The sequence below is a fragment of the Leptodactylus fuscus genome, chromosome 6 (assembly GCF_031893055.1).
Source record: "Leptodactylus fuscus isolate aLepFus1 chromosome 6, aLepFus1.hap2, whole genome shotgun sequence".
Lineage (NCBI taxonomy): Eukaryota > Metazoa > Chordata > Amphibia > Anura > Leptodactylidae > Leptodactylus > Leptodactylus fuscus.
The window spans coordinates 144,435,932-144,460,545 of NC_134270.1; the positions used below are offsets into that span (position 1 = coordinate 144,435,932).

Sequence of the window (24,614 nt, forward strand, 5' to 3'; positions counted from 1 at the left end):
TAATAGTTTGAAGATAGTATACTGGATGCTGCTCTTGAGGTATTAGACAAAAACCCCAAGTTCTTTGAAGATTCCACCACTGACTGTACCCAGCGGAATGACCCCGTGTACATTAGCCGTGTGGTCAGTGCCATGGTGAGTATAGAAATCCAATTATTGCTTTGATATATAGTTTAATAATTGGAATATATTATAACGTTTCTTATTTTGAGAATATAAGGATGGATCTCAATGGCAGAACATATGCTCGTATCACTGACCCGTAGATATCTATCTTAGTGGCTCCATTGTGCTGCCATTTTTGTGATCTAGGCCTTATACCAAATACCATAGGGCATAATACCACCATATTGATATCTTAAAGATTTGACCATTGTCCTGCAGGTGAATTGTAATGATGACAATGGGATTCTCCAAGGGCGGTGGGACAACCGCTACACTGATGGCGTAAGCCCCATGACCTGGATTGGAAGTGTGGACATCCTACGACGTTGGAAAAAGTTTCAATGTCAGGCAGTGCGATATGGACAATGCTGGGTTTTTGCTGCCGTTGCTTGTTCAGGTGAGAGCAATGGGGTTATAGGATGAGCGAAAAATCTTTCAATGGGCGTCCAGTTAAATTAATTTATGTTGTATTTTAGTTCTAAGGTGTCTGGGCATCCCGGCTCGGGTCGTCACCAACTTCAACTCCGCACATGATACTAACAGTAATTTGGTGATTGAACAATATTGGGATGAACATGGGACGAAACAGAATAAGCACAGAGACATGATCTGGTAAAATGATGGGATGGCAAACACTAAGTAACTAAGCAGTAAGGGTATTCCAGCCTGAGAAATTTACTACCTACCCATGGAACTCCATTGATCACCAAAACTAGAGATCCCAAACCTCAATTTAAAGTCTATGACACTGATCGGTAGGGGTCCCTGTGGTCACCGCCACTGATTTACCATTTATCACCAGGGAATAGTATCAAGGTCCAGGCTGGACTACTCCTTTACTATCTATACCAATGTTTTTGAGATTTTTTTCACTTTTCTTTGAAGGAACTTCCACTGTTGGGTTGAAGCTTGGATGAACCGCCTTGATCTTCCTGAAGGATACGATGGCTGGCAAGTTATTGATCCAACTCCTCAAGAGAAAAGTGATGGTGGGAATTTATGTTTTCTTCCCTTTATGTTTTGTTTGCACAACAGTGTGATGTAGAAAAGAAGTCAGATCTGGAACATTGTTCTGGTTCTAGTTCATGCTACAACAATTGCCCAATGGCAAGTCTTCCCATGTTTTCTTAGTTGAGATTTTGATGTCCATTGATTTACAAGTCTTACAAGGATCCATTTGTAAAGCTAATTCCACGTTCATCTACGGTGGAGTCCATCCAACACAGAGTCCATCTAAAGCTGCAGGAAAATAAGCCAAAATTTTTGTCCGGTGGTGTCATAGAAAAAAAAACGGATATCCAATGGACATTCGAGTCAATGGGGTCCATCTTTATTGTTCAATTTGTTCTTCTGTTCCTTTCATGGACAAGAAGAATGAATCAAACATTGTAGATGTGAACACACCTAACCTAACCTTTGGCTTCTTATGGCTTATGCCTGTGACAGATACCCCCTTTAACCCCTACTTTATATAATTTCTTACATGGTAATGTTTAGAAGCCATTGTGTATTCTAGACAGTAGCCTACATAAAAGAAAGAGCCTCAAAGGTAAAATTGGACAACCCATATTATGGTGCCAGGTTTTGCTAGATGGGTGCATGTAGTGTGTTCTCCCTTCGCACCATTTGGGGCAATTCCTTACCCCCTGTTTTTAAAATAATGCAGTTCCTCTGGGTAGGGAAGCCAAAAAAGGAGTTCGATAGGCCAACCGGGACTGGAGCCTTTCTCTTCAAGTGTCCCATAGCCACCCCATGAGCTGTCCGTATGTCATCTACAACCATGTGTCCAAGTAACTAACTTCTTAGAAAGCAATAGTAAAGGAGAAAGTTCATAGAATATTATGGATATGAGTGGTGTTAAAGTTTAGACCTTCTTGTCTCTTGCAGGTGTATATTGCTGCGGCCCCGCTCCTGTTCTTGCTATCAAGGAAGGTGATCTTGCTATAAACTATGATGTCCCCTTTGTGTTTGCTGAGGTGAATGCAGATGTGGTTTGCTACGTAGAGCAGAAAGATGGTACTGTACGGAAGACAAAATACACCTCCCAGGTTGGACAGAACATAAGCACTAAAGCAGTTGGAAAAGACAGTCGGGAAGACATTACACACAACTACAAGTACCCTGAGGGTAAGTGGAGAAACTGGCAACACTAAAGCAATGGACGTTGTGGGCATTCATATACTGGACAACATTGACTACTGATTAATACCATACAGTAGCATGCAACGTGGTGTGAATTTGCATGAAGTCTAGGTGGCACTTTACAGACAGTGTGCATGGAGCCTTATAGTAATACAACTAATTTAGAGTAGATAACATCACCATTGACATTATGCCGTTGCCAGATATTAACTAGACTTCTTGGCAGTTCCTTTATTTTATTCCATAAAAAACACATTACAGATGAGTCTCATGAGGTTCTCATATGTCTTCACGCTCAAGTGCCAACAGGCATACCATGCGTTACGATCCAGGTCCACGCAGTCACTCATTATTTATTCTCCAGGGTAAATGCTTCTTTCCCATCAGATTTCATTTTTTAATATCCGGTGTAGATTGGAAACAAAGCTCCACTTTGTCTTAATGATGTGTGCAAAACAATTGTTTGTATTGCTGGTCATGTCTGAGAGTTGTTAGTTCTTGCCAACACAACTTCCTTCTATGTCAAACCTGCCACTGGTTTATATAGTGCAGTCTACAGGTCAGTAAAAACGGCCCGTACTAACCCATATATGCAGTGAAAACGGCAGGGAGGTTGTTCCCGCCATCTTAGAGAACTAAGCACAGATCTTCTGAGGATGTAGGCTTGCTCCATTCCTTCTGTCTCTTCATGTAATCCGAGACAGACTGGATGATGTTTAGATCAGGGCAATATCTGCGGAGACCATATCATCACTTCCAGGACTCCTCCATCACCAGCAGGTCCAGTCTTCCACTTACAGAGCCCCTGGCTCATGGCAGCAACAATGTCCCATTTGTGCCAGGTGACAACTTCAGCTAATTCCAGGCCTCAGCGGTGACATCTTCACCAACTGCACGTGACTGTATTCATGTTCCGTGTGCGATGAGGTGAATGATGAAACCTGAGATTGGATGCCGCTGCTGACATCAGCCAGGGGCTGTAAATGGAAGACCAGACCTGCCATAGCTAGAAATAGGGGTCAGGGAGAGGTGAGTAATGTATTTTATGTTATTGGCCCCATCAGCAACAATATTAATTCTTAAAAAAAATAAGTTGGACAGACCTTTTAATGAACTGGGGCAATAGCACAAGGTAATGTTGGAAAAAATCTAATTCCTTCCATTGACGTGGTACTTCTGTCAGCAGAATTCAGGTTGTCTGTCAGCAGCTATCATTATCAAGTTGCTCCTCCTATGAAGAGATACAGTTTGTACAATTTTTTCCATATTTGTCTAATCTTTGTCTAGAAGATCTTCCCTTTCCTACTTCCACTTTAGGAACTACCTGGTTAAACAGCAGCACATTCTGTGGTTTATGTCGGCGCCTAATGCATTTTGTGATTTGACACTTTAGCATCTTCTACTTCCTTTAACCTTTTGTCAAAGGGTGGTGCTGTTTCTGGAAAAGAAACACTTTCCTAATCTCTCCTACTGTCCTGTAGGTCCCATCAACAATATAGATTAGTGCTGAATATTGGTTGGTTTTAGTTGACGTCGCCATCTTCTCTCCTGTCACCACTCCTTAGATTCTGAAGATGAAAGACGGGTCTTTGAGAAAGCAAATCAACACGCCTCAGTTCCCCGAGAACCGACGGAGAAAGTTCCACATGCAGTTGACATGAAGATTAAAGTACCTGAAAAGACGGAGAAGGGTAGTGACTTTGATGTGTTTGCCGTCATCAGTAATAACACCGCAGAGGAGAAGGAGTGTAGGCTCACCATGTGCGCCCGTCCTACCAGCTACACCGGTGAGGTGGGGCCAGAATGTGGAATGAAGGATCTTCTCAACCTCAACTTGGAGGCAAATTCAGGTAAAACACCCACTTTGTGTTGAGTATTTTAACCATTACTCCATTTTAGATGTGATTATGTTACCCCTAGGCCCTGTGCTCCTTAGGCTATGATGAGCTGTCTTTGGAGAGGTGGGCTTATCTAATGATGGATTCATAGACAAGGGCTTGGCTTAGTTCTTCTGCTCCTTCATTTCGAGGATGGGTGAACATCTCGGCACCTGGGGCTCAACCGAACAAAATTTTTTATAAAAGTACAGTTACTTTAAAGCTTGAAATTATAACTATAAATGAAATCCCTCCCCGCAAAAACACACCCAAAAAAGTCAATACTGCACAATGGAGTGTATTCTGTAAGTTCTGTACCGAGCGTTTCTTTCCTATCTGAGTAATACGGGTGGGGGAGTTGTGTTGGTTTTGGGTGATTCTTCTGTGGTCAGTAGTTTACTCACAACCAAGCAAATTGTGAAAAAATGAAACCTTTCCATGTAAACTGGAAACCGTCCAGTGGCCGACGACACGTAACATAAATAGGTGTATGCTCAGGATGTGAGGTGTGCACGAGAAGAATGTTCCTCTATCCATTACACGTTTCTTTCCCACCTCTTTATAGACCAAACATTTCCCGAAATACTTGATCAGTGCACAATTCATGTAATTCATCTCCGCGTGCTTTACGAGGTCAGCAATGCTTTTATTCCTTGTATGGGAGAAGAATTTAGATAAGTGTTTAATTTCTCGTCTTGTCGTCTTTTTGGTTTTATTCCTTCACTTCTGAAGAATATTTGATGTGCAAACACACAGGTGACATGCTTTATTTATAATGTTTTCTGTCTTCCACCGAGAGCATTGATCACAAGAGGTTCTCGCTGCGTTCGCTGTCTGTTTCCTTCTACCTAATATGGTCACAATTTCGGGAAAGGAATGTATTCTTCTACAATAGACAGAAAACAAGATCTATGTATTTTATGTTAGGGAGGTCTATGTTAGAAAACCCATTTCTGTTCAGTAATTCGGAGTTAATAATGGTGGGATCTCTGTTTAGGGTCCACATCTCTTGGCCAGATCTGAGGAGGTGGGTTACAAAGAATGACCTATCCTGCACTACTGACCATTGAACACTTATTAACAGGTTTCCCCCAGATTGTAGCTGTCCAAGGGGGATTTTGGCAAGGGTACATTGTGGCCATCTCATTGTCAAGGCACCCTTCTAGTAGAGACCTAAAAAGGACAATGTCTTTGAGAAAAACTTTCACTTAAAAAAATGGATGGAGATAAGATACAACATATAGGGAGGGACTACTGGTCTACTCTGATATATAACCTCACTAGCTTTTACCCGCGACTTCGTCTGCGGAACCTTGAATGTGTGCGTGATGCACCTGGCTGGGAACGCAGGCTTGTTCCTTTTTGTTGTGTCCGCAGGGGGGCCTTCCTACTTGCAAGGGTCCATGGATTCTCTGTGCGAACCTTGCGGCCCTCTTAAAGTGTTTACCACCTTTCCTTACTGGTGCCTGCTGGCCCCCTTTCTCCCTACCCGCTTCCCCTAGTGGTCACTCCTTGCAGCTACCTCGTGCCCCTTTGCGACCTAGGAACGTGGCAACTTCCCCCCTTAACAGCATGCCCCCCTCCTTTCGTGTTACCTACTCCAGGCCCTGATACGTACCCCGTGCGGCCCGCTGGAACTGTTTACCTCCTCTCCTTCGTGGCAGCCGCCACCCCCCCATTCTCCCTACCCACTTCATCTTGTGGTCACTCCTTCCACCTACCCTGTGGCCCTTTGGCAACCCAGGAAGGTACCCCCTGACAGCGGAGTACAGTGAATGTCCCGGAGACGTAAGGGTAGATGGCGGCGCCCATGCGCAGCGGAGGCACGGTAAAAGGTATGTGAGAACCGCATTGTCCACGGTCGGCGTAGGCACCGTCCGGGTACATTGTGGCGGGTGTGTCACATACAGGGCAAGGGGGTGGCTATGGCGGAGGGGCAGTTGCGGCTGCGTAGTAGCCGTATGTGGGGCATGGGTTAAGTGAGTGTGAAGGCAGTGTACAGCGGCGAGTACAGGAGAGAAGTGCTGTGCACTTACCAGTGTGGTTGTCCTGGAGGGCCTGAGGACGGTTATTAAGGCAGTGTCCTTGCGATGGAGGGCCTCTGGAGGTGGGTGAAGGCTCCCAGCAGCGTCGGGGAGTGTGTCGGCCTACAGAGGCAGTGAAGTGTGAGAAGGATACTGCGGAGCTGTGAGGGGAGAAGTGCGTAGCCGTTGACGGAATGGCAACTTACCAGTCTCCTTGCCCTGGAGGGCCTGTGGAAGGGCGGGTAGGCAGTGTCCTGGGCCCGAACGGATGGTGGAGACTCAGGAAGGCCTGTGTTAGCCGTGGAGAGCTGGGGAGGTGCAGGAAGGCTCCCACCGGCGTTGAGCAGTGGTGTGTCGGCCTGCAGAAGATTTTGTGCGTGTGTCCACAAAATGGTGGCGTGCAGAAAGACGTTGTATAGAGGGGGAAGCTGCGCATGCGCGTGTAGTGGGCGGAGTCGGGGAGCGTAAGATGGCTGATCCACAGCCTTGAAGAGGTTTCTCCCTGGACGGAGATGAAGGTGAGGGGTATTGGGTGAGGGTATATTGACATGTTGTATTGTGGGGTTAGGGGCTAGGCTTGAGAGGCCAATAGGGAGTGTGTGGCTTGTGTGAGTGGTCAAAAATGTGTGGGATTGTAGAGCTCATGCTGTGAGTTTGGGGTTTGGGGGTGTCCTGGGCAAAATGTGTATGTGTGAGTGGAACGAAAAGTAGCCTATCGTTCAATCCTGCCTAAAAACTATGTTTTGTGAAAATTTCACGCAAATCGGTTAAGGCATTTTTGCGTGATTGAGGAACAAACATCCAAACATCCAAACACACAAACATCCAAACACACATACTTTCACCTTTATAATATTATTAAGATGGGGCTGAACTGTACACTTGGTATACTTCTGTCTGGCCGCAGCTTCTGGCCTCTTCACTGCTCTCCCAGGTCTAGGCACCATGTCCCAGTCCTACCCTGCAGAGTGCACGCTCTGGTCCTTTAAGAAGCTGTGAAATCCTGTAATCTGTTCTCAGTCAATCACCTGCTCTTGTGGGTTACTTAGGCACCTACTTAGTCTAGAAGGTGCCTGAGCAATAAGATTCCTAGCCTGTTAGTTCCTACAAAAGTAGGTTTTTCTATTCTTACTCTAATGCTTGTGTTTTGATATTTGCCAAATTTCCCAACATTGAACCTGTTCTGCCTGTCTAGAATACAACCTGTTTACTATTTTGGCTCTGTTCCCCTGCCCTGACCTTTGGCCTGTTTTCTGTGTTGAACATACTCTGCCTGCCCTGACCTCAGTTTATCCACTGACCATGTCTCTGCTTGTTCCTATCAGTGCTATTCACCAGAGTCTCTTAATCCATATGAGTCACTTACAACTAAACTTAGACTACTTCTAGAGGTACCAACCTGGTGGTTTCTTAAGGCAAAGACTAGGTCCCCAAATTGGGGTTAAGCCTGGGACCCCATGTTGTGTTTAGAAAAATATGTGCAATCGCAGCATGTCGATTATACCTACGGAAACGCTGGCGGCTTCCCTATAGGTATAATGAAACTAGAGAGGAAACCTCTGCAGACTTTCTGTGAAAAGGGCTGCCGGAAAAAAAACATAATGCATTGCATGGACTGATATCATCACAGGTACAAATAATACTTCCATATAATATCTCCATATAGTGTACATATAGTACTACCAAATAATACTACCAAATAATACTACCTTATATTGCCATGTGACAATTCTATATATTTCCTCTACACTGCTACTCTGCCAACCAATAACACTACACGTAAAAGTACAGACTGTCCACCACTGCCTTCGCAGGTTGCTTTTAGGGCCCAGTCCTCAGGGACCCTACTAGTAATTGGACTCCCTGGGTAATGGACTAGTTTGTCACACACTAAAGCCTACCCTGGCGGCATACAACTCCTCCAAGCATGACCAGTATGTGGTTGCCAAATACAAGGGAATTAAAGGGCTTTATCTGGTTTCTACTAAGGATAGGCCATCAATCTTAGATCTACAGGGATCCGTCAGCCAAGATCCCTGCAGATCAGCTATACCTAGACATCGCCGCTCCCGGTATTGTTTACACTCGGGGTCGTGCTGCTCACTGGCCATACAAACTGTAGCCGTAGGTGTATGTACGGTAGGATGGTCCCATAGACCTCAATGGGGAATCTCTACACCTCTAATGTAAACAATACCAGCACAGCTATTCTGTGGGGGTCCCGGGTGTCAAAATATATAGGCCATCAATATTAGAAACTGGACAACCCCTTTAAGATTTCACATAGACTATATGGACAACAAGCAGCCACCTATCATACAGGGAACAAGTTGTTTGAAAGCCACATAACCCACAATCCAATGCTCTGTGTGAACGTAGCCTTAACCTATCCCGGTAGGATATCTATAGACATCATGGCTGCACATATTTGTTCAATAAGATGCACACAGCTATAAACATCTTGCATATTTAATAGCTCCCGTCTTGCATAAATTCCCCGGGTGATATGATGAGCCGACCATAGTCCCCGCTGTAAATTGTCTGTTGCAGCATTTGGCCTCTAAAATATATTAATATCACATATTGGCGTTTGGCGTTGTGTAAGTGTCAGTGCTGTGGGAACGCGGTATTTCTCCTGTGTTGCAGGGCCAATAAATCGATAATAAGCTTTTACTGCAGTTGTGCCGCATTATAGTGCGATACTGCCAGCCATTGTAAGATAGGAAGCGAGTGTGAGAGACTAATAGGGCGATTGATGGCGGCTCTTCACGGGTTCCTACAGAATGGAGAAGGTCCGTGCTCCCTGTATGTGCCTGCGGGAAACTTCACCTAACAAATCGGTGTTAATAGTCTGTTTATGTTGTCTCTGTATCTGATGTATGATCCCGTAGCAAAGGCGTATTGGATACAGAATACCTAAATCTTTACCCTTTTGTACATTATTCTATATAGTATGGTACAGATGTAGAAACAATTCGGTAAAGCTCCCATTAACTACGTTACGATCCCAAACCGGCACCAGAATTGTAACGATAAGCCGTCCATTGCCTGAAATCAAAAGGGTGTTATGATTAACCCCATAACACCCAAGACTACTAGAGATCCCGTGTCTTGCAAAGAAAATTGGTCTGTCTAATATGAGACTACATTTTACATTGTCATGTGCTATACAATTTTAGTACTATTTAGGATTAACGCTCATGGTTCGGGGATGTTTCCCTCCATTCCCTTCGCCATATTTATAAAGCAGATGTTCCTCTTTGGCTCCAATAACAATATACAATGGGCGCAACGTTATTGGTGTTTCCAGAAGGATCATTTCCTAGGAAGATTGCCAGAACGACATCATATTTGCTGCTGTTTGCGAGGACCTCAGGGATAAACCTTCTGCCAAAAACAAAGCGGTCTCTGTGGTCTGGTGGATGTACAGTATGGTAGGGTCTAATTGTTTAGACATAAAGGATCACTGGCAGACTTATTAAATTATACACCAATGTTTTCTGACAATTTTTTTTTGAAGTCCCATAGATAGCCCCTGAAGGTTACAAAGCATTTTATGTGCGGAAACCACATGGACCCCATTATAGTCTATGGGGTCTGTGGGTTTCCTAAGGTAACTGCTTTTTTATGTGGATTAGGTTTCCATTCGGGGGTTGCCCAAGCGGACTCCCCGAATGGAAAACCATGCGCAGATGTGAACCAGGCCTTAGACTACAACCTTCCTGCTATAGAATACACAATAATGGGATTGTGTATTCTGATATTTCTAAACTATCCACAGGATAACATTAGTATTCAGGTTTCCAATCTTTAGGTCTACTTGAGGACCCCAAAAACGTAAACACTATCCACTTAAAATGTGGTTAAACTCAGACCCCATAGACTACCTGGTTTCCGCCGATTTGATACTGAAATCAGCGGAGAGAAAAGTCCGCCTATTTTAAGCGGAATTGGGGGTGAAGTCCCCGAACGCTAGTGTGAACCTAGCATAAGTGATATATGTCTGATAACTGGGGCCACCAATCTCTAAAAACAGGAGTCGTTGGCGCCTATTCTGGAGGAGTCCGAATGGTGTGGTAGTCATAGATGTCATTGCCATCAATCCCATAGACTTTGAACAATGTAGAAGTGCACATGCGTGAGCAGCATTGCGCATGCGTGACCTGAGCTCCAGTCAAAATCTTCTGGAAGGGGGGTTCTAATGATCGGTTGGATTCCCAGCAGTGGGACTCCTAGTGATGATCCATTTATCACTCATCCTGTAGATAAATGCTCCTTGTGGAATAACCCTATAACCCCGATCCATCCGTAATAATGCTTGGTTTCAAGTAAAATTGTATGTGGAGTACACATGTGGCCACAGCTCTCTACCTCTACGCCACATCGCACCTGTCCTGCTTGAGGAATGGGGGCCCCACTTTAATTATTATTGGAAGTTCCCTGCAATTGGACCCTCTAACATGTATGATGGCTCCTAACTGGGACCTTACCCTAGATAGTATAAGGCTACATTCAGACTACCAAGGTGCAAAGCATTGTGAGAAACGTCCATTTTTCTTGGCCATCTTGCACCCATTTTCATGGATCCCCCATTTCATGGATCACCGTATGGAGGGATACGTGAAAACAGCCAAAAATAGGACATGCCCCATATTTTGACAGTCCGATCACATGAATAGGCCCCATTCGCTGACATCGAATATAATACTGCCACACGTACACCAATGTGAATATAGCTGTAAGGAGATCAGTTTCATTCCGAGTGTTACCATTAGAGATGAGCGAACACTGTTTGGATCAGCCGATCCGAACAGCACGCACCCATAGAAATGAATGGAAGCACCTGTGACGCTGACTTTGCCGGTGGCCGGCCGGCGTCACAGGTGCTTCCATTCATTTCTATGGGAGCGTGCTGTTCGGTTCGGCTGATCCAAACAGTGTTCGCTCATCTCTAGTTACCATCTTTTTTTCTTAACTTATCCAATTGTCTTGACACATGTTTTAATGGATGACATCAAATTAGTTTTTCTAAGACCTTGTCCGGACAGCGCAGTTTTTTTTATACACTGATGATCCTAAAAAGAGGAAATATATAAAGTAAAAAACTTACATTTCATTTCTTTTTTTGGATTCAGTCCCAGTTTTGGCACACAACCAATAAAATCTGTGCCAAAAAGCTAATGTGCTAAGGATCCTTCATGTGAATGTGCCCCTAGGTGCAGCTATACCGTTTATTGCTATTTCTATATATTATTCCACTTCACATTTTCCCATTTAACAGTAAATGAAAATCAATGCAGATTGCACATCACGGATTCGGTGCCCCAGGGCTCTGTTCACATTTCCCCAGTTACAATCTCTGTTTTGTCTGTGACACAAACTTATGTAAAATAATAAGGAAGAGAAAGAGAAAGAACGTTCTGAGTAATTAGGAGAAATCGTCTGTGATCTGTCATGTACTAACCCACAATCTTCGAGACAAATGTCTCCGAGGGATTGAGAAGTATCAGGAGGATTGAGAGCAATCTTATACATGGGGCGTCTTTCACAACCAATGAGTAGTAGAAATGATGGAGCCTTGGCGTAAAAGGAAGAGCCTCAAGCCCGTCTGTGAACAAGGCCTTACGAAGGTCTAGTAGAAATGTCAGGGGTCTTCACTGTGGTCACCAAAGGCCTTGATGCAAAATTTGCAACGGGCCCCCATTTACCATGCGATATCTATAATACTGGTGGCGTCCTATTTTGTAGAGAGGGTTTTGCCCCCCCTGAAGCTCCAGGGCCAGTAGTGATTGCTGCCTCTGCACCCCTTATAGCTATATACCACTTCTTGCTACTATGTGTTACAAATTGGAGAACGGCCTGGTCACTGAAACGATGACTCCTTACCACCAGGGGTGTTGCGGCACATCTAATCCCTACAGCCTATGGAAAGAGCGCAAAATGTCCATCTGTCCTATATGAGAAGACCAGTGGTATTAAATTTGGGCCATGGTTGGGGGCTCAAGACAATACACATACTGTTTACAGGGGGATCTTCACCTTTGGCTCTTCAGTCCTCATGAATGAAGCTGGAGTATGTTATTTCGAACCCCTTTTCTATGGGGGCATACTGCCATTTTTGGATCCTCCTGAGAAGCCCACCATCTGGCCTATACCTACCAGAAGTGGTCGCTTTTTCTGTCTTCAAGGGACACTTAACCATGTTTATAGAAACTCTGGTTCAGACACACTGAGCTAAGTATATAAGGCCAGGTTCACACGGTGTAATTTGTAGCCGATATGGAGGTGGATTCTGTCTCAACATCAACTCCAATTTCCAGCTGGAGGCAGTGATGGACACTTCTTTTATGCATGATGTAAGAAGTAGAGATGAGCGAACAGTAAAATGTTCGAGGTTCGATATTTGTTTCGAGTAGCCCCTCAATATTCGACTACTCGAATCGAATATCGAACCCTATTATAGTCTGTGGGGGGAAAATGCTCGTTTCAGGGGTTGGCAACGTTTCGATCAAATTACACTTACCAAGTCCACGAGTGAGGGTCGGGCTGGATCCTCCGAGAAGTCTTCTCCGTGCAGCGTCCCCGCTGCGTCTTTCGGCTCTGAATTCACTCTGCCAGGCACGGACTACTGGACATGCGCAGTCGGCTCTGCCCAGGCCCGATGCCTGGCAGAGTGAATGAAGAGCCAGAAGATGCCGTGGGGACGCTGCACGGAGAAGACTTTTAAAGGTAGGAGAAGAACCAACGTTGATTGGCCGACTGTATAGCATTCTGCCAATCAATGCTGGTTCTGCATCGAACTTTTACATTCGAATAGCGAGTGGTACTCGATCGAGTACAAGTATTTCGAATACCGTAGTATTCGATCGAATACCTACTCGATCGAGTACTACTTGCTCATCTCTAGTAAGAAGCTGTCTGACTTGATCTTTCGGCAGATTCACATATTCAGCAGCAGAATCCGCAATGCGAGGCTCAACTTGATAACACTCATTGTTATCTGGAGCTAATCTATGAGCAAATCCGAAATTCTGCTTGGTGATCCGCCATGGGATCCACAGGACTGCCATTTGGAGAGGTATCTGAGGGATAGGACTGCCTCAAATTCTACTCTCAATTCCGGCATGAGAATCTAGCCTAAGACTTCATACACACAAAAGATTTTGGATTCCAAGTGTTGTCTGGTTGACATTGTCTTCAATGGGCGGCTCGGATCTGTAACACCAAATAGGCTTTGTAACATAATCGGAAAGGAACGGAACAAACAGAAGACAATCTGAATACAAAATCGGTTGTGTGTATGAGAGTATCAACATGGGGAGGATATCGTCCTCAGTACCTGTATCTTTATGATCATAGCACCTCCTTCAGTCATGTTGGTACGGGGGCCAAAAGTAACACTCCTAAATACAAATGTAAAGCTGATATTGGTGAAAGTAAAGGACTGGTTTCTACACTATATATTGCTTTACATCTAGGCCTTAAAGGGATTGTCCAGGATTACAAAAATATGTCTCACTTTCTTTCAAAAACAGCGCCACATCTGTCTATGGGTTGTGTCTGGTATTGCAGTCCAACTCTACTGAAGTGCAGTACCACAACCAAGCTGTAGACCAGTGTGGCACTGTTGTTGGCCATGTCTTAGATTTGTTGGGTTACTATTTTGGCTTTGCCTCTCACTGGCTGAGAAAATATGTTAAATCGACTATAAATTGTGCGAGGGAATTGATGTCTATCATTCTATTTTATATCCCTTTCACTCTCTTACATCTGTCTCTGCCCTATGTAGCTTAGGATTGGACTCCATCCCCGTTGAGACGTGTGACACTGAGGCTTGTCTATCAGTCTTATTATCCAATGCACAACGCTAAGCCATTCAGGGGTTAATGAGAACGTCACTACAAAGGGATTTAGATGTTACGAGAAAAATCTATGTTCCGACTCTAGAGGTTTATACTGTGGAGAGATATTGACAGATACTGTAAGTAGTGCAATGTGCAGTGGATGTCTTAAAGGGACAGGCCCCTCCTGTTTTGTATGCATCCTTTTTGGACACCTTGTAGCTTCTTGCCCTTCTTCACTTTTTGTTTTCCACCGTCCTTTTTGACTCTTCTCATTCTTCAGAGATGTTTTACATTCGTCGCGGTAATATGAATGGGTCGTGTGGTTGTATTAGCTCACGTTCCGGCAGTAAACGTTCCGCAAGGCTGCAGCCATATTGATTGTGAGCCCTATTATCTAATATATCAGTCCCGGCAGCCATCATTCATTTCATTCATTCGGGAAGTTACGTTTTTTTTTTCCTGCCGCTGTAACAAATCACTTAGACTTGGGTTTAACTTGGATCTTTTCTTGTAATATAGCCGTGATCTCATTGCTGGCCGCTTGTCCTGAAATGTGCGTACGGTTATTACTGTGTTGTGTCTGGAACAAAAGAAGGAAAAAATTCTGGGCAAGCGGCGAGGCCGAGCAGCAAGCGATCTGCTCAGTCATGTGACTCCTGGGGTACGTCCGTGGGGGGCTGATAAGCCGCAGATTTCCAGTCTTTGATGGGAAATTCATGGTGTAATGGTTGCAGGTGTGCTGCACGTTTTCCCGTATACATTGTGAAGGTGAAATTCGCCGACACGCTGTGGACTTACAATCTAGACTGCAGGTCAATTTTATAGTGCAGGTATTTTAGCACAGCGTGTGGGGGAGATTTGTTTAAGTCTCATCCACTTTCAGTTACTGTATATTTTGCAAAATTGCAGAGGAATAGTCGCAGTGTATACGTTTATGTGAACGTACCTTTAGCACGCTTACAATTCCTTCGAAGGGGGCGCAATAGTAGAAGTTGGTACCAAGGCCCTTGACTCTTAGGAGGGCCTGAGCCTTATATTCCTATCCATTATCTAGCCGCTGCTTTTACTTGCTGCCTAGGATAAGTTAAGTAGATCTAATCAGCTGAGCGTCTCAAGCTTGTGGCAAGAATGCTTATTTTTCGGCATCCATCTTTGGAATTTGGCACTACATTTGAGGATGAATCTGCCTCTAAATCAGTGCCAAAGTCCTCCTTGTAAATATAGCCTAAAGCCGGGGCCCCACATAGTGCAAATGCAGCGTTTAACAGTCAGGGCAAAGTGGATGGGATTTTGGCGAATCCCATGCCCACTTTGCGGTAAAAACCACGCTGCGGACACTGCGATATACAAAGCTGCTACACAGCATGTCAATTTTACCTACAGAAACGCCGATGGTTTCCCCATAGGTATAATTGAAACACCAAGTCCGCGGAGGAAAATGCTTCAAACTTTCTGTCTAAAGCTCTGTGGGAAGAACCATAATGCGTTGCTGCTGCGGTTTTTTCCACAACACGTTTTTGCTGCGGGACGCAACGTGGGGCCTTAGCCTAAAGGTCCCTGTGCCACACAAAATATACCACTATTCTAAATGGCACAAGGTAGGTAGGGGGCCAGTACAGATTTTGCATTGAGGCCCAGGAGCTTCAAGTTATGTCTGTACAACGGTACCTTAGTGGTTGTCATGTGTCCATGTCATCTGGCTGTTAACCATGATAGCCAAGGACAACATCTACAAGGAGTTTGTATGTTCTCCCCGTGTTTGTGTGGGTTTCCTCCGGGTACTTCGGTTTCCTCCCACACTCCAAAGACATACTGATAGGGAATCAAATAGATTGTGAGCCCTATATGGGACAGTGTTGACGATATATATATATATATATATATATATATATATATATATATAAGACGTATGTATTCCACTCCACAACTCCTATGTACGTATACATTACACATAGGACTCGCTGTAACATGAGCCGGCCATTGACATGACTTCTCTGATGTGAGGCAATGTAACTCATTCACAATGATCTTCCTCCTGCAATGTGATGATGTAATCGTACCGGCGTGCGTCATGCTGCAGAACATACAAGGGAAGACTTGCAACGCTAATGATAATGTATGACAGATGTCCATACATAATACTCCTATTATACTGACCATTAATATAACGCTGTCCTTTACTGTCCCTGCAGAGAAGGCTGTGCCCATGAAGGTTCTCTATGAGAAGTATGGCAGCACTCTGACCCAGGATAACATGATCAAAGTGGTGGCTCTTCTCCATGATAAATCTACTGAGGACATTCTCCTTGCTGTAAGAGACCTTCATGTGAAGAACCCGAGTGTCAAAGTGCGGGTGAGTCCAGCCGAAATATCATCATTGGTTTATACAATCAGTTTGACAGGCATGTAGGATACACTGGAGCAGATTTACTAGTCCTGTCCAATAGTCAGACATTGTAATCCTAGACCAGGCCGTCTAATAATGCACCAGATTTATCACAAGGACTCACACTGTGCGATACAGTAAATCTAGTAAGTACTTAGGCTAGGTTCTGTCCGTCAGAGGATAATAAGGATGGAAAACCAGTTCCGTTCTATGACAGCTACCCAAGGGACTCCATAGGCTATACAGTCCTATGAAAAAGTTTGGGCACCCCTATTAATCTTAATCATTTTTAGTTCTAAATATTTTGGTGTTTGCAGCAGCCATTTCAGTTTGATATATCTAATAACTGATGGACACAGTAATATTTCAGGATTGAAATGAGGTTTATTGTACTAACAGAAAATGCGCAATATGCATTGAACCAAAATTTGACCGGTGCAAAAATATGGGCACCTCAACAGAAAAGTGACATTAATATTTAGTAGCTCCTCCTTTTGCAGAGATAACAGCCTCTAGTCGCTTCCTGTAGCTTTTAATCAGTTCCTGGATCCTGGATGAAGGTATTTTGGACCATTTCTTTCTACAAAACAATTCAAGTTCAGTTAAGTTTGATGGTCGCCGAACATGGACAGCCCGCTCTCAAATGATCTGAAAACAAATATTGTTCAACATAGTTGTTCAGGGGAAGGATACAAAACGTTGTCTCAGAGATTTAACCTGTCAGTTTCCACTGTGAGGAGCATAGTAAGGAAATGGAAGACCACAGGGACAGTTCTTGTTAAGCCCAGAAGTGGCAGGCCAAGAAAAATATCAGAAAGGCAGAGAAGAAGAATGGTGAGAACAGTCAAGGACAATCCACAGACCACCTCCAAAGAGCTGCAGCATCATCTTGCTGCAGATGGTGTCACTGTGCATCGGTCAGCAATACAGCGCACTTTGCACAAGGAGAAGCTGTATGGGAGAGTGATGAGAAAGAAGCCGTTTCTGCACGTACGCCACAAATAGAGTTGCCTGAGGTATGAAAAAGCACATTTGGAGAAGCCAACTTCATTTTGGAAACAAAGATTGAGTTGTTTGGTTATAAAAAAAAATGGCGTTATGCATGGCGTCCAAAAAGAAACAGCATTCCAAGAAAAACACTTGCTACCCACTGTAAAATTTGGTGGAGGTTCCATCATGCTTTGGGGCTGTGTAGCCAATGCCGGCACCGGGAATCTTGTTAAAGTTGAGAGTCGCATGGATTCCACTCAGTATCAGCAGATTCTTGAGAATAATGTTCAAGAATCAGTGACGAAGTTGAAGTTACGTCGGGGATGGATATTTCAGCAAGACAATGATCCAAAACACCGCTCCAAATCGACTCAGGCATTCATGCAGAGGAACAATTACAATGTTCTGGAATGGCCATCCCAGTCCCCAGACCTGAATATCATTGAACATCTGTGGGATGATTTGAAGCGGGCTGTCCATGCTCGGCGACCATCTAACTTAACTGAACTTGAATTGTTTGTCCAAAATCCCTTCATCCAGGATCCAGGAACTGATTAAAAGCTACAGGAAGCGACTAGAGGCTGTTATCTTTGCAAAAGGAGGATCTACTAAATATTAATGTCACTTTTCTGTTGAGGTGCCCATACTTTTGCACCGGTCAAATTTTGGTTTAATGCATATTGCACATTTTCTGTTAGTACAATAAACCTCATTACAATCCTGAAATATTACTGTGTCCATCAGTTATTAGATATATCAAACTGAAATGGCTGTTGCAAATACCAAAATATTTAGAACTAAAAGTGATTAAGATTAATAGGGGTGCCCAAACTTTTTCATAGGACTGTATGTTCATTCTTTTTACTGAAATTGCTGGATGAAGTCTGTCTTGCAGATATTAGACGGATTTACGCCAGAGACTCTAACGTCTGCTTTACTTAGTAATATCCCCTGATGTATTACTAGTCAGTATTCGTATAGCTAAAAAATAATCCACAGATATTGGGGCAGATTTAGCAAAACTGTCTAAAGCCTGGGACACTCTGGCGTGCTCGTAGCAGGTTAGCCGCTGAAATGTACAGTATCCGTGTACTAATAGGGTGTGAGCAAATCCCATACACACGTCAGAAGAAATCTGCAGCGCAAAGTGTCTTGCACTGGAGGTCTTAAATACGCCGCATATCCATTAAAGCTACGTTTGGCCATGGTTTGCATAGCAAATATTGAAAGCCAAACCAGCGCCAGGGAATTGCAGCTGAAAACCATGGCGAGAACCAGCCAGTCTTATCAGTATTTTTGGGGCGAGTCGGCTGTCTCAGTCTGAGCCCTGCAGGATGACCCATTCTGGCTCCTGAATTCACCATTGGTATTGAGCTGTTGGGGCACTACCCAGCACAATATAAAGTTTGACAAGGGGAGCCCCAATAAGGATCATGGCGCCTTAGGGGTGATATTTTTGAGTCTTACCCTTGGTGGAGGAGGACAGCTGTCAGTCAGACCACCGTGACTCCTTGTCTACCTTGTCATACATGTACATCATTAACCTCCAAGTACTTGTACAAATCTTAAGTGGTTCCAGCTGTTTTTCACTTCTGTCGTGTCTACCGGCCATTTCCTTGGGTGGACCTGGATAAAGTCAATCAGACCCCAGGAGGACCCGCACAGTCTGTTTTTGTAGCAAAGACTGTGTAGATTAAGATTTCCTACGTGTTCGTGACCTCACAGTATAATGACCTACATCAAGCTGAGTGATTGCTCTGCAGGGACTGACATCGGCAGGTCTACATGTTCCATTGAGTGAACTTGTCAGATCCATGTAATTATAAGCGAGCGACGTCATTCCTTCTGCTGAGTGTCTGAGACCTGACCCATGTCCAAGATTAAGGGTGGGCGGTTTTCAAATAGGTCATCCATCAAAACCTAACCAGATGCTGCAAAAAACAGAATATCTCCAAATATGCATAGAAGCTACTCCTCCCATCCCCCGGGGCTAATTCCAGGTGGCTGCCCCAAGGCCTGCATCTAAATACCCTCTCAATTTCCTAACACCCAAGGAGCACCCAAGGAACATGCCATGCCAGCTACCACCATATCCAAGCAAACTACTCAAGTTTTTCCCTGAGCAGCCAAATATTAGATGAAAAGTCGCCTTGTAGCCTTAGCCTTAAAGGGGTTGTCAGGGATAAAGGGTAAACCCAGTTGGACAGGGGTGGTGTAAAATAAAAAATGTGATAGTCCCCTACGCCCAATCCTCTGTTCTATTGGCAGGTCCCCTATTCTCTCCAGGCTCAGGTGACTACTGCAGCCAATGTTGGGTATTTATGACGTATCAGTAGTGACATCATCAGAACCCAACGTGTGACCACTGAGGCCATTGATTGGTCACAGCAATCACCTGACCTGAGTTTACCTCCAGCCTAGATGGCATCAGAGAGAATAGGGGACATGCTGACCCAATGGAGGACCCAATCCCAACTCTTTACTGGAAAAGTTCACTGTATGACATCCATAGTTGTGTCCGATGTTGCAGCTCAGTTCTGTTGTTTTGTATGGGCTTAAGCTGCAATACCAGAAATAGCCTGCGAATGAGAGGGGCACTGTTTCCAAAAGAAAGCATGTTTCCCGAATCTATACCCAAATAGATTTCCCAAAAACTGCGACTTACCTCTGCTAATGGGATCTGCTGTGATTCTTACAGGTCCTGGGAGAGCCCAAACAACAAAAGAAGTTGGTTGCCGAACTTTCCATTATAAATCCTCTAACTGAACCCCTGGAGGGATGCAGCTTCACTGCGGAGGGAGCCGGCCTGACCGATGGGATCGTGGTTAAGGAACTGTAAGTAGGGTGAATGGTTGCTGTAATATCCCTTCTGTTTAATGGGATTGTTCAGAAAGACAAAAGTATTGGAGCTATGAAGATATCTTTATTGGTTAAGCAGAAAAATTGCATTTGCAAGCTTTCAAAGCACAAGGATCCTTTTCAGGTTTTTTCCAAATGAAAAGCCTAAAGAAGGAGCTTTTGTGCTTTGAAAGCTTGCAAATGTAATTTTCCTGGTTAGCGAACAAAGGTATCATAGCTACAACACTTGTCTCTTTGACACAAAACTATCAAATATTGCAGGATTTTTTTCTGGCTAACACGGCACTACATTATTTTTCCCTATACTTCGTAAAACGTTCAGAATTAGATGAAAGGGTTTACTTTTTTTTGTGAGAAACAGCGCCACTCTTGCCCAGGGGCTGGGGTTGGTATTACAGCTCGGTCACATTCAAATAACTGGGGCTGAGCTGCAATACCTGTCACAGTTGGTGCAAATTTCTGCAAATCCTTTTGGTGTTTGATGCTTTATTGAAGAGGTTTTCTAAGGCTAAGGGCTCGCGTTACGGAAATTAAAAAAAAACGTATGTTAATTTTAGTTGTGGAGTCGGGAGAATTTTCCCCAAATATTTAATAGGGGAATAAAAAGTGTAAGAATAATTCAGCAAAAACTCAATGAAAAATTAGTTCTCGCTACGTTTTCTCCCGCAGTGTTTTTTGCTGTGTTTCGTTACATGGTGCCTTACTCTGGGTTCACACCAGCGCCCGGTCTCCGTTCCCAGGTTTCCATCTTCTGCTGACCGAAGACAGAAACCTGTCAGACCGAGTCCAGCCGTGAGCGTCTTGTGCTCTGCGTAGCGACAGTTTTTTTTGCTAATTGGACACAAAGTCCTGTATGTCCGACTTTGTGTCCGGTTAAAAAAAACCCGGTTTCACTGCGGAGAGCACAAAACACTCACCGGCGCTCACGGCCGGACAGTTTTCAAATCCATTCATTTGAATGGGTTTGAAAAATGTCTGCAGGTTTCTGTCTTCTGCCCAGTTTCGTGCAGGAAACGGAAACCTGCATAACAGAGACCCCGGGCGCAGATGTGAATGAACCCTTAGCCTAAAGCAGAGTTTTTAATCAGTTTTGTTTTTGCTCAAAGATATGTTTTCTAAAATGCATTTTTTAAGAATTTTGGTAAAAAAAAAAAAAAATCTGTCTCCCAGTGATTCAAGGCTCTCAACTGCATTAGGGTTTCCAATCTTCTGGTACACTTGGAGATCCCGAAAAACGGAATCCCAATCTGCTTAAAATGTGGTTACTTGTGGAAACCTGTGGACCCCATAGACCAGGGATAGGGAACCTTCGGCTGTCCAGCTGCTGTGAAACCACAACTCCCATCATGCTCCATTCCCTTCCATGGGGGTTCCAAGAACAGCAGAGCAAGTATGCATGCTGGGAGTTGTAGTTTTGCAACAGCTGGAGAGCCGTACATTCCCTACCCCTGCCATAGACTATAATGGGGTCTGACACTATTCGCCCGAAAAATGTGGAGAGAAAAGTCCTGCTTGTAGGAGTTGTCTCTGCACATTCTCAAAGCGGAATGGAGGATGGAAACCCTGAACGGAGACCCAACGCAGGTGTGGAGGTAGTGTCCAGGCACTTTTAAGACATTGCATATCCTTTAAGTGTCAGTCCAATGTTACTCAGTATATAACCAACCCTTATTGATCTGGTTACAGAGACGGCTGTATAGAACCAGGACAGGAAGCCAAGGTACGAGTGGACCTCATGCCTCAGTTGTCTGGACTTTGCAAGCTAGTGGTGGATTTTGAGAGTAACCATCTGCAAGGGGTGAAAGGTTATCGGAACATTATCATCGCTCCCCTTCCTAAGTGAAACCTCCCCGGCAGAGGGACCTGATCCTCACCTACAGCAAATGTTACATACCAGTCCTATAATGTGAGAAGCTCTATCACGTAAGCGGCCATATTTACAAGTATACACTCCTGGCTCTGCAGCTTGACATATGCCCTGTGCCTTATAAGCTATTCGCCCTTGGAGCCAGGACTTAAGGCAGCGTCCAGAGCTCCTGCGTCTCGCTGTAACCTGCTGCCTGCCTGCTTGCCAGTACTATGAATATTCTGATTTATATTGGGGAGGGGGGTGGGGTACAGATTTGTTACTATGATGTTGTAAATACCACATTGTATCCTGACATTAAAAGATCATTTATACAGAAACGACGAGGAATCCGCCTGCTGTTGTCTTCTTCTCACTAGTCCTGACCTCTCCATTGCTCTCTCTAGCCATAGTATATCTTTATTCCCTTCACAAAGCCTGTTCTTGGAAGACGCGCGGTACCAGGAGCCAAGTCTGGATGCAGCCCATTTGGACGCGCTTGTTACCAGAAGGCTTGGCTCCAGTAAAATACAAGCATGCTTTTTGGACGGCCTTGTCTATTAGAAACTAGTATTACCTTGAAGCCTCGCCAGAATAAATCCCCTTCAGCACCAAATTTTTCAGCAAGGTTTCCAAGCTCATCGGTAATGCACAATGTCACGTCTGATGTAACCGCTGGAGATGGAGGATTGTTATTCAGCTTCACCAATAAAGGGCTCATCTGGTTTAGAAGATCCATTTGCAACTGTGTATAAGGTTATTCTGTGCAAATAGTGGCTAATAAAGGGTTAAAGAGTGGCTATAGAGTGCCAGGGTAGGGATTGTTATATCTATGCATTACCCTGACCACCTATAGATTTGCCATATTGAGCTTGCCATTGTATCTGTATCTTTGTTGCCCCATGGACCAGTGCCAAGCAAGACAATGTTCCCCTGGCCTGGAGAAGAGAGGGCTGGATGGTTGCGAGGTCTAGTAATCAAGGGAAAATTGTCTTGCCTTGGAACTACCATTAGCTAGGTGTAGGGGTGCAAAAGTTGGGCAGCGATGTGGTCTCAGTGACTCTCTGCTGCTTCCCCACCACTGGGTCAGTACTTGAGACTTGGTCTGTATAGCCCGCACATTATACGCACAGCAGTATAGTTATGTATGATACGAGGAGTCCCTGCCTCCCAGCAATATACTGTCCCATAGTGATTAAAGTATACTCCTGCAGTACTATCCACACCAGCGCAGTTCTTCACTGAAACCAGAGGAGTACATGGCGTCTTCAGTGCACTTGCTCTGTACCTCCAGCATTTGCACAGTGAAGTGAATGTTCTCGGCTTCACTGCAGAACTGCGCAGGCGCCGGGAGCACCATAGATGAGTCCGATGAGACTCCTCTCTAGGCAAGTATAAAGGTTTATTTATTTAGAATGAGGGTACAGAGGGATTTAAAGAGAACTTGTCCTCATCGATGTGTGGTAATATATTCAGCGCAATGTCGGATTTCCCGGTATGAGCCCTGGTGCTGGAGATATTGGTGTCGTTAGTTAGTAAGAAAGGTGGGCCTTACATGCCAGCGACATCACAACTCTGTTTGAGTACAGTCCGGGAGTAGGGGGGGTTCCTCATAGCCCAATGATGACACTAAGCTGTAAGGCCAGCCCTTCTGACAGTGGAGAGATATTGGTGCCCAAATTCATTAATTGCACTGGGGCACATACTGAGAAAGCAGACAGAGCGCTTTGTCAACTTTCTAGCAGTATATAATACCGCATATCGATGAGCACATGAAAGGTCCTCTTTAAAACAGGGCAATTTGGGACACTGAGGGTGCATTCACATGGAGTAAAATGGAGTGTAATCTGGAGTAATTTTTACACGTGTAAAAAATTTATGCGCGTATTTTGCTCCAAAAAACGTTCCGTAAACGCCACATGTAAAAAAAACGCTCCAAAATACACGTGTACATTTTTTACACGTGTAAAAATTACACTCCAAATTACACTCCATTTTACTCCGTGTGAATGCACCCTAAATCCCCTATCTATAAAGACCTATAGGTGGTTTAGTGATGCAAATCGACCTGATAGTTTCTCTTTAAAGGGTTAAATTAACTTCTTCTGGTATGTATAGCACAGAGTACAGTACAGAGTCTGCGGTGGGTCCACCTCCCTTCTCTGATACCCAATAAAGGTTGTACCCCTTGCAATCGTGACCATTATGCCTTGGTCTGAACATGGAACCAGCAGGGTTTTCTCAGAATAAATTACAAGACCTATTTGCTTGGACAACCATATAAGAATCTTGTCAACACCTCTTGCTTTACAACATGCTGCCTTGCTTAAGACGACAGGATCCCTTTAACATGTGCCATGCAGAGCTTCATTTTCCCTGTTGTTGCACTGCAGGAGAATACGTCTCTGGCTTCCGGATTCCTTGGCAGATTGAAGCTATTTTTCTGAGTCCCTTGTAGCAAAAAAAAAAAAAAAACAGATT

At 44.3% G+C, this 24,614-nt stretch overlaps 2 protein-coding genes across 2 annotated transcripts in view; one reads left to right on the plus strand and one right to left on the minus strand.

Annotated features, from left to right (window-relative positions):
* TGM2 (transglutaminase 2) overlaps positions 1-22,484 on the plus strand; it is a 40,751-nt gene extending 18,267 nt beyond the window's left edge. Inside the window, exons 5-13 of the mRNA XM_075277447.1 lie at positions 7-135; positions 385-562; positions 642-777; positions 1,051-1,154; positions 2,053-2,292; positions 3,873-4,157; positions 16,245-16,405; positions 20,127-20,263; positions 21,974-22,484. Coding sequence (XP_075133548.1) covers positions 7-135; positions 385-562; positions 642-777; positions 1,051-1,154; positions 2,053-2,292; positions 3,873-4,157; positions 16,245-16,405; positions 20,127-20,263; positions 21,974-22,130 — 1,527 coding nt within the window. The 3' untranslated portion in view covers positions 22,131-22,484. The remainder of the gene's footprint in view (positions 1-6; positions 136-384; positions 563-641; positions 778-1,050; positions 1,155-2,052; positions 2,293-3,872; positions 4,158-16,244; positions 16,406-20,126; positions 20,264-21,973) is intronic.
* Positions 1-24,614, minus strand: part of RPRD1B (regulation of nuclear pre-mRNA domain containing 1B) — a 382,003-nt gene that overhangs the window by 299,459 nt on the left and 57,930 nt on the right. The window lies entirely within an intron of this gene.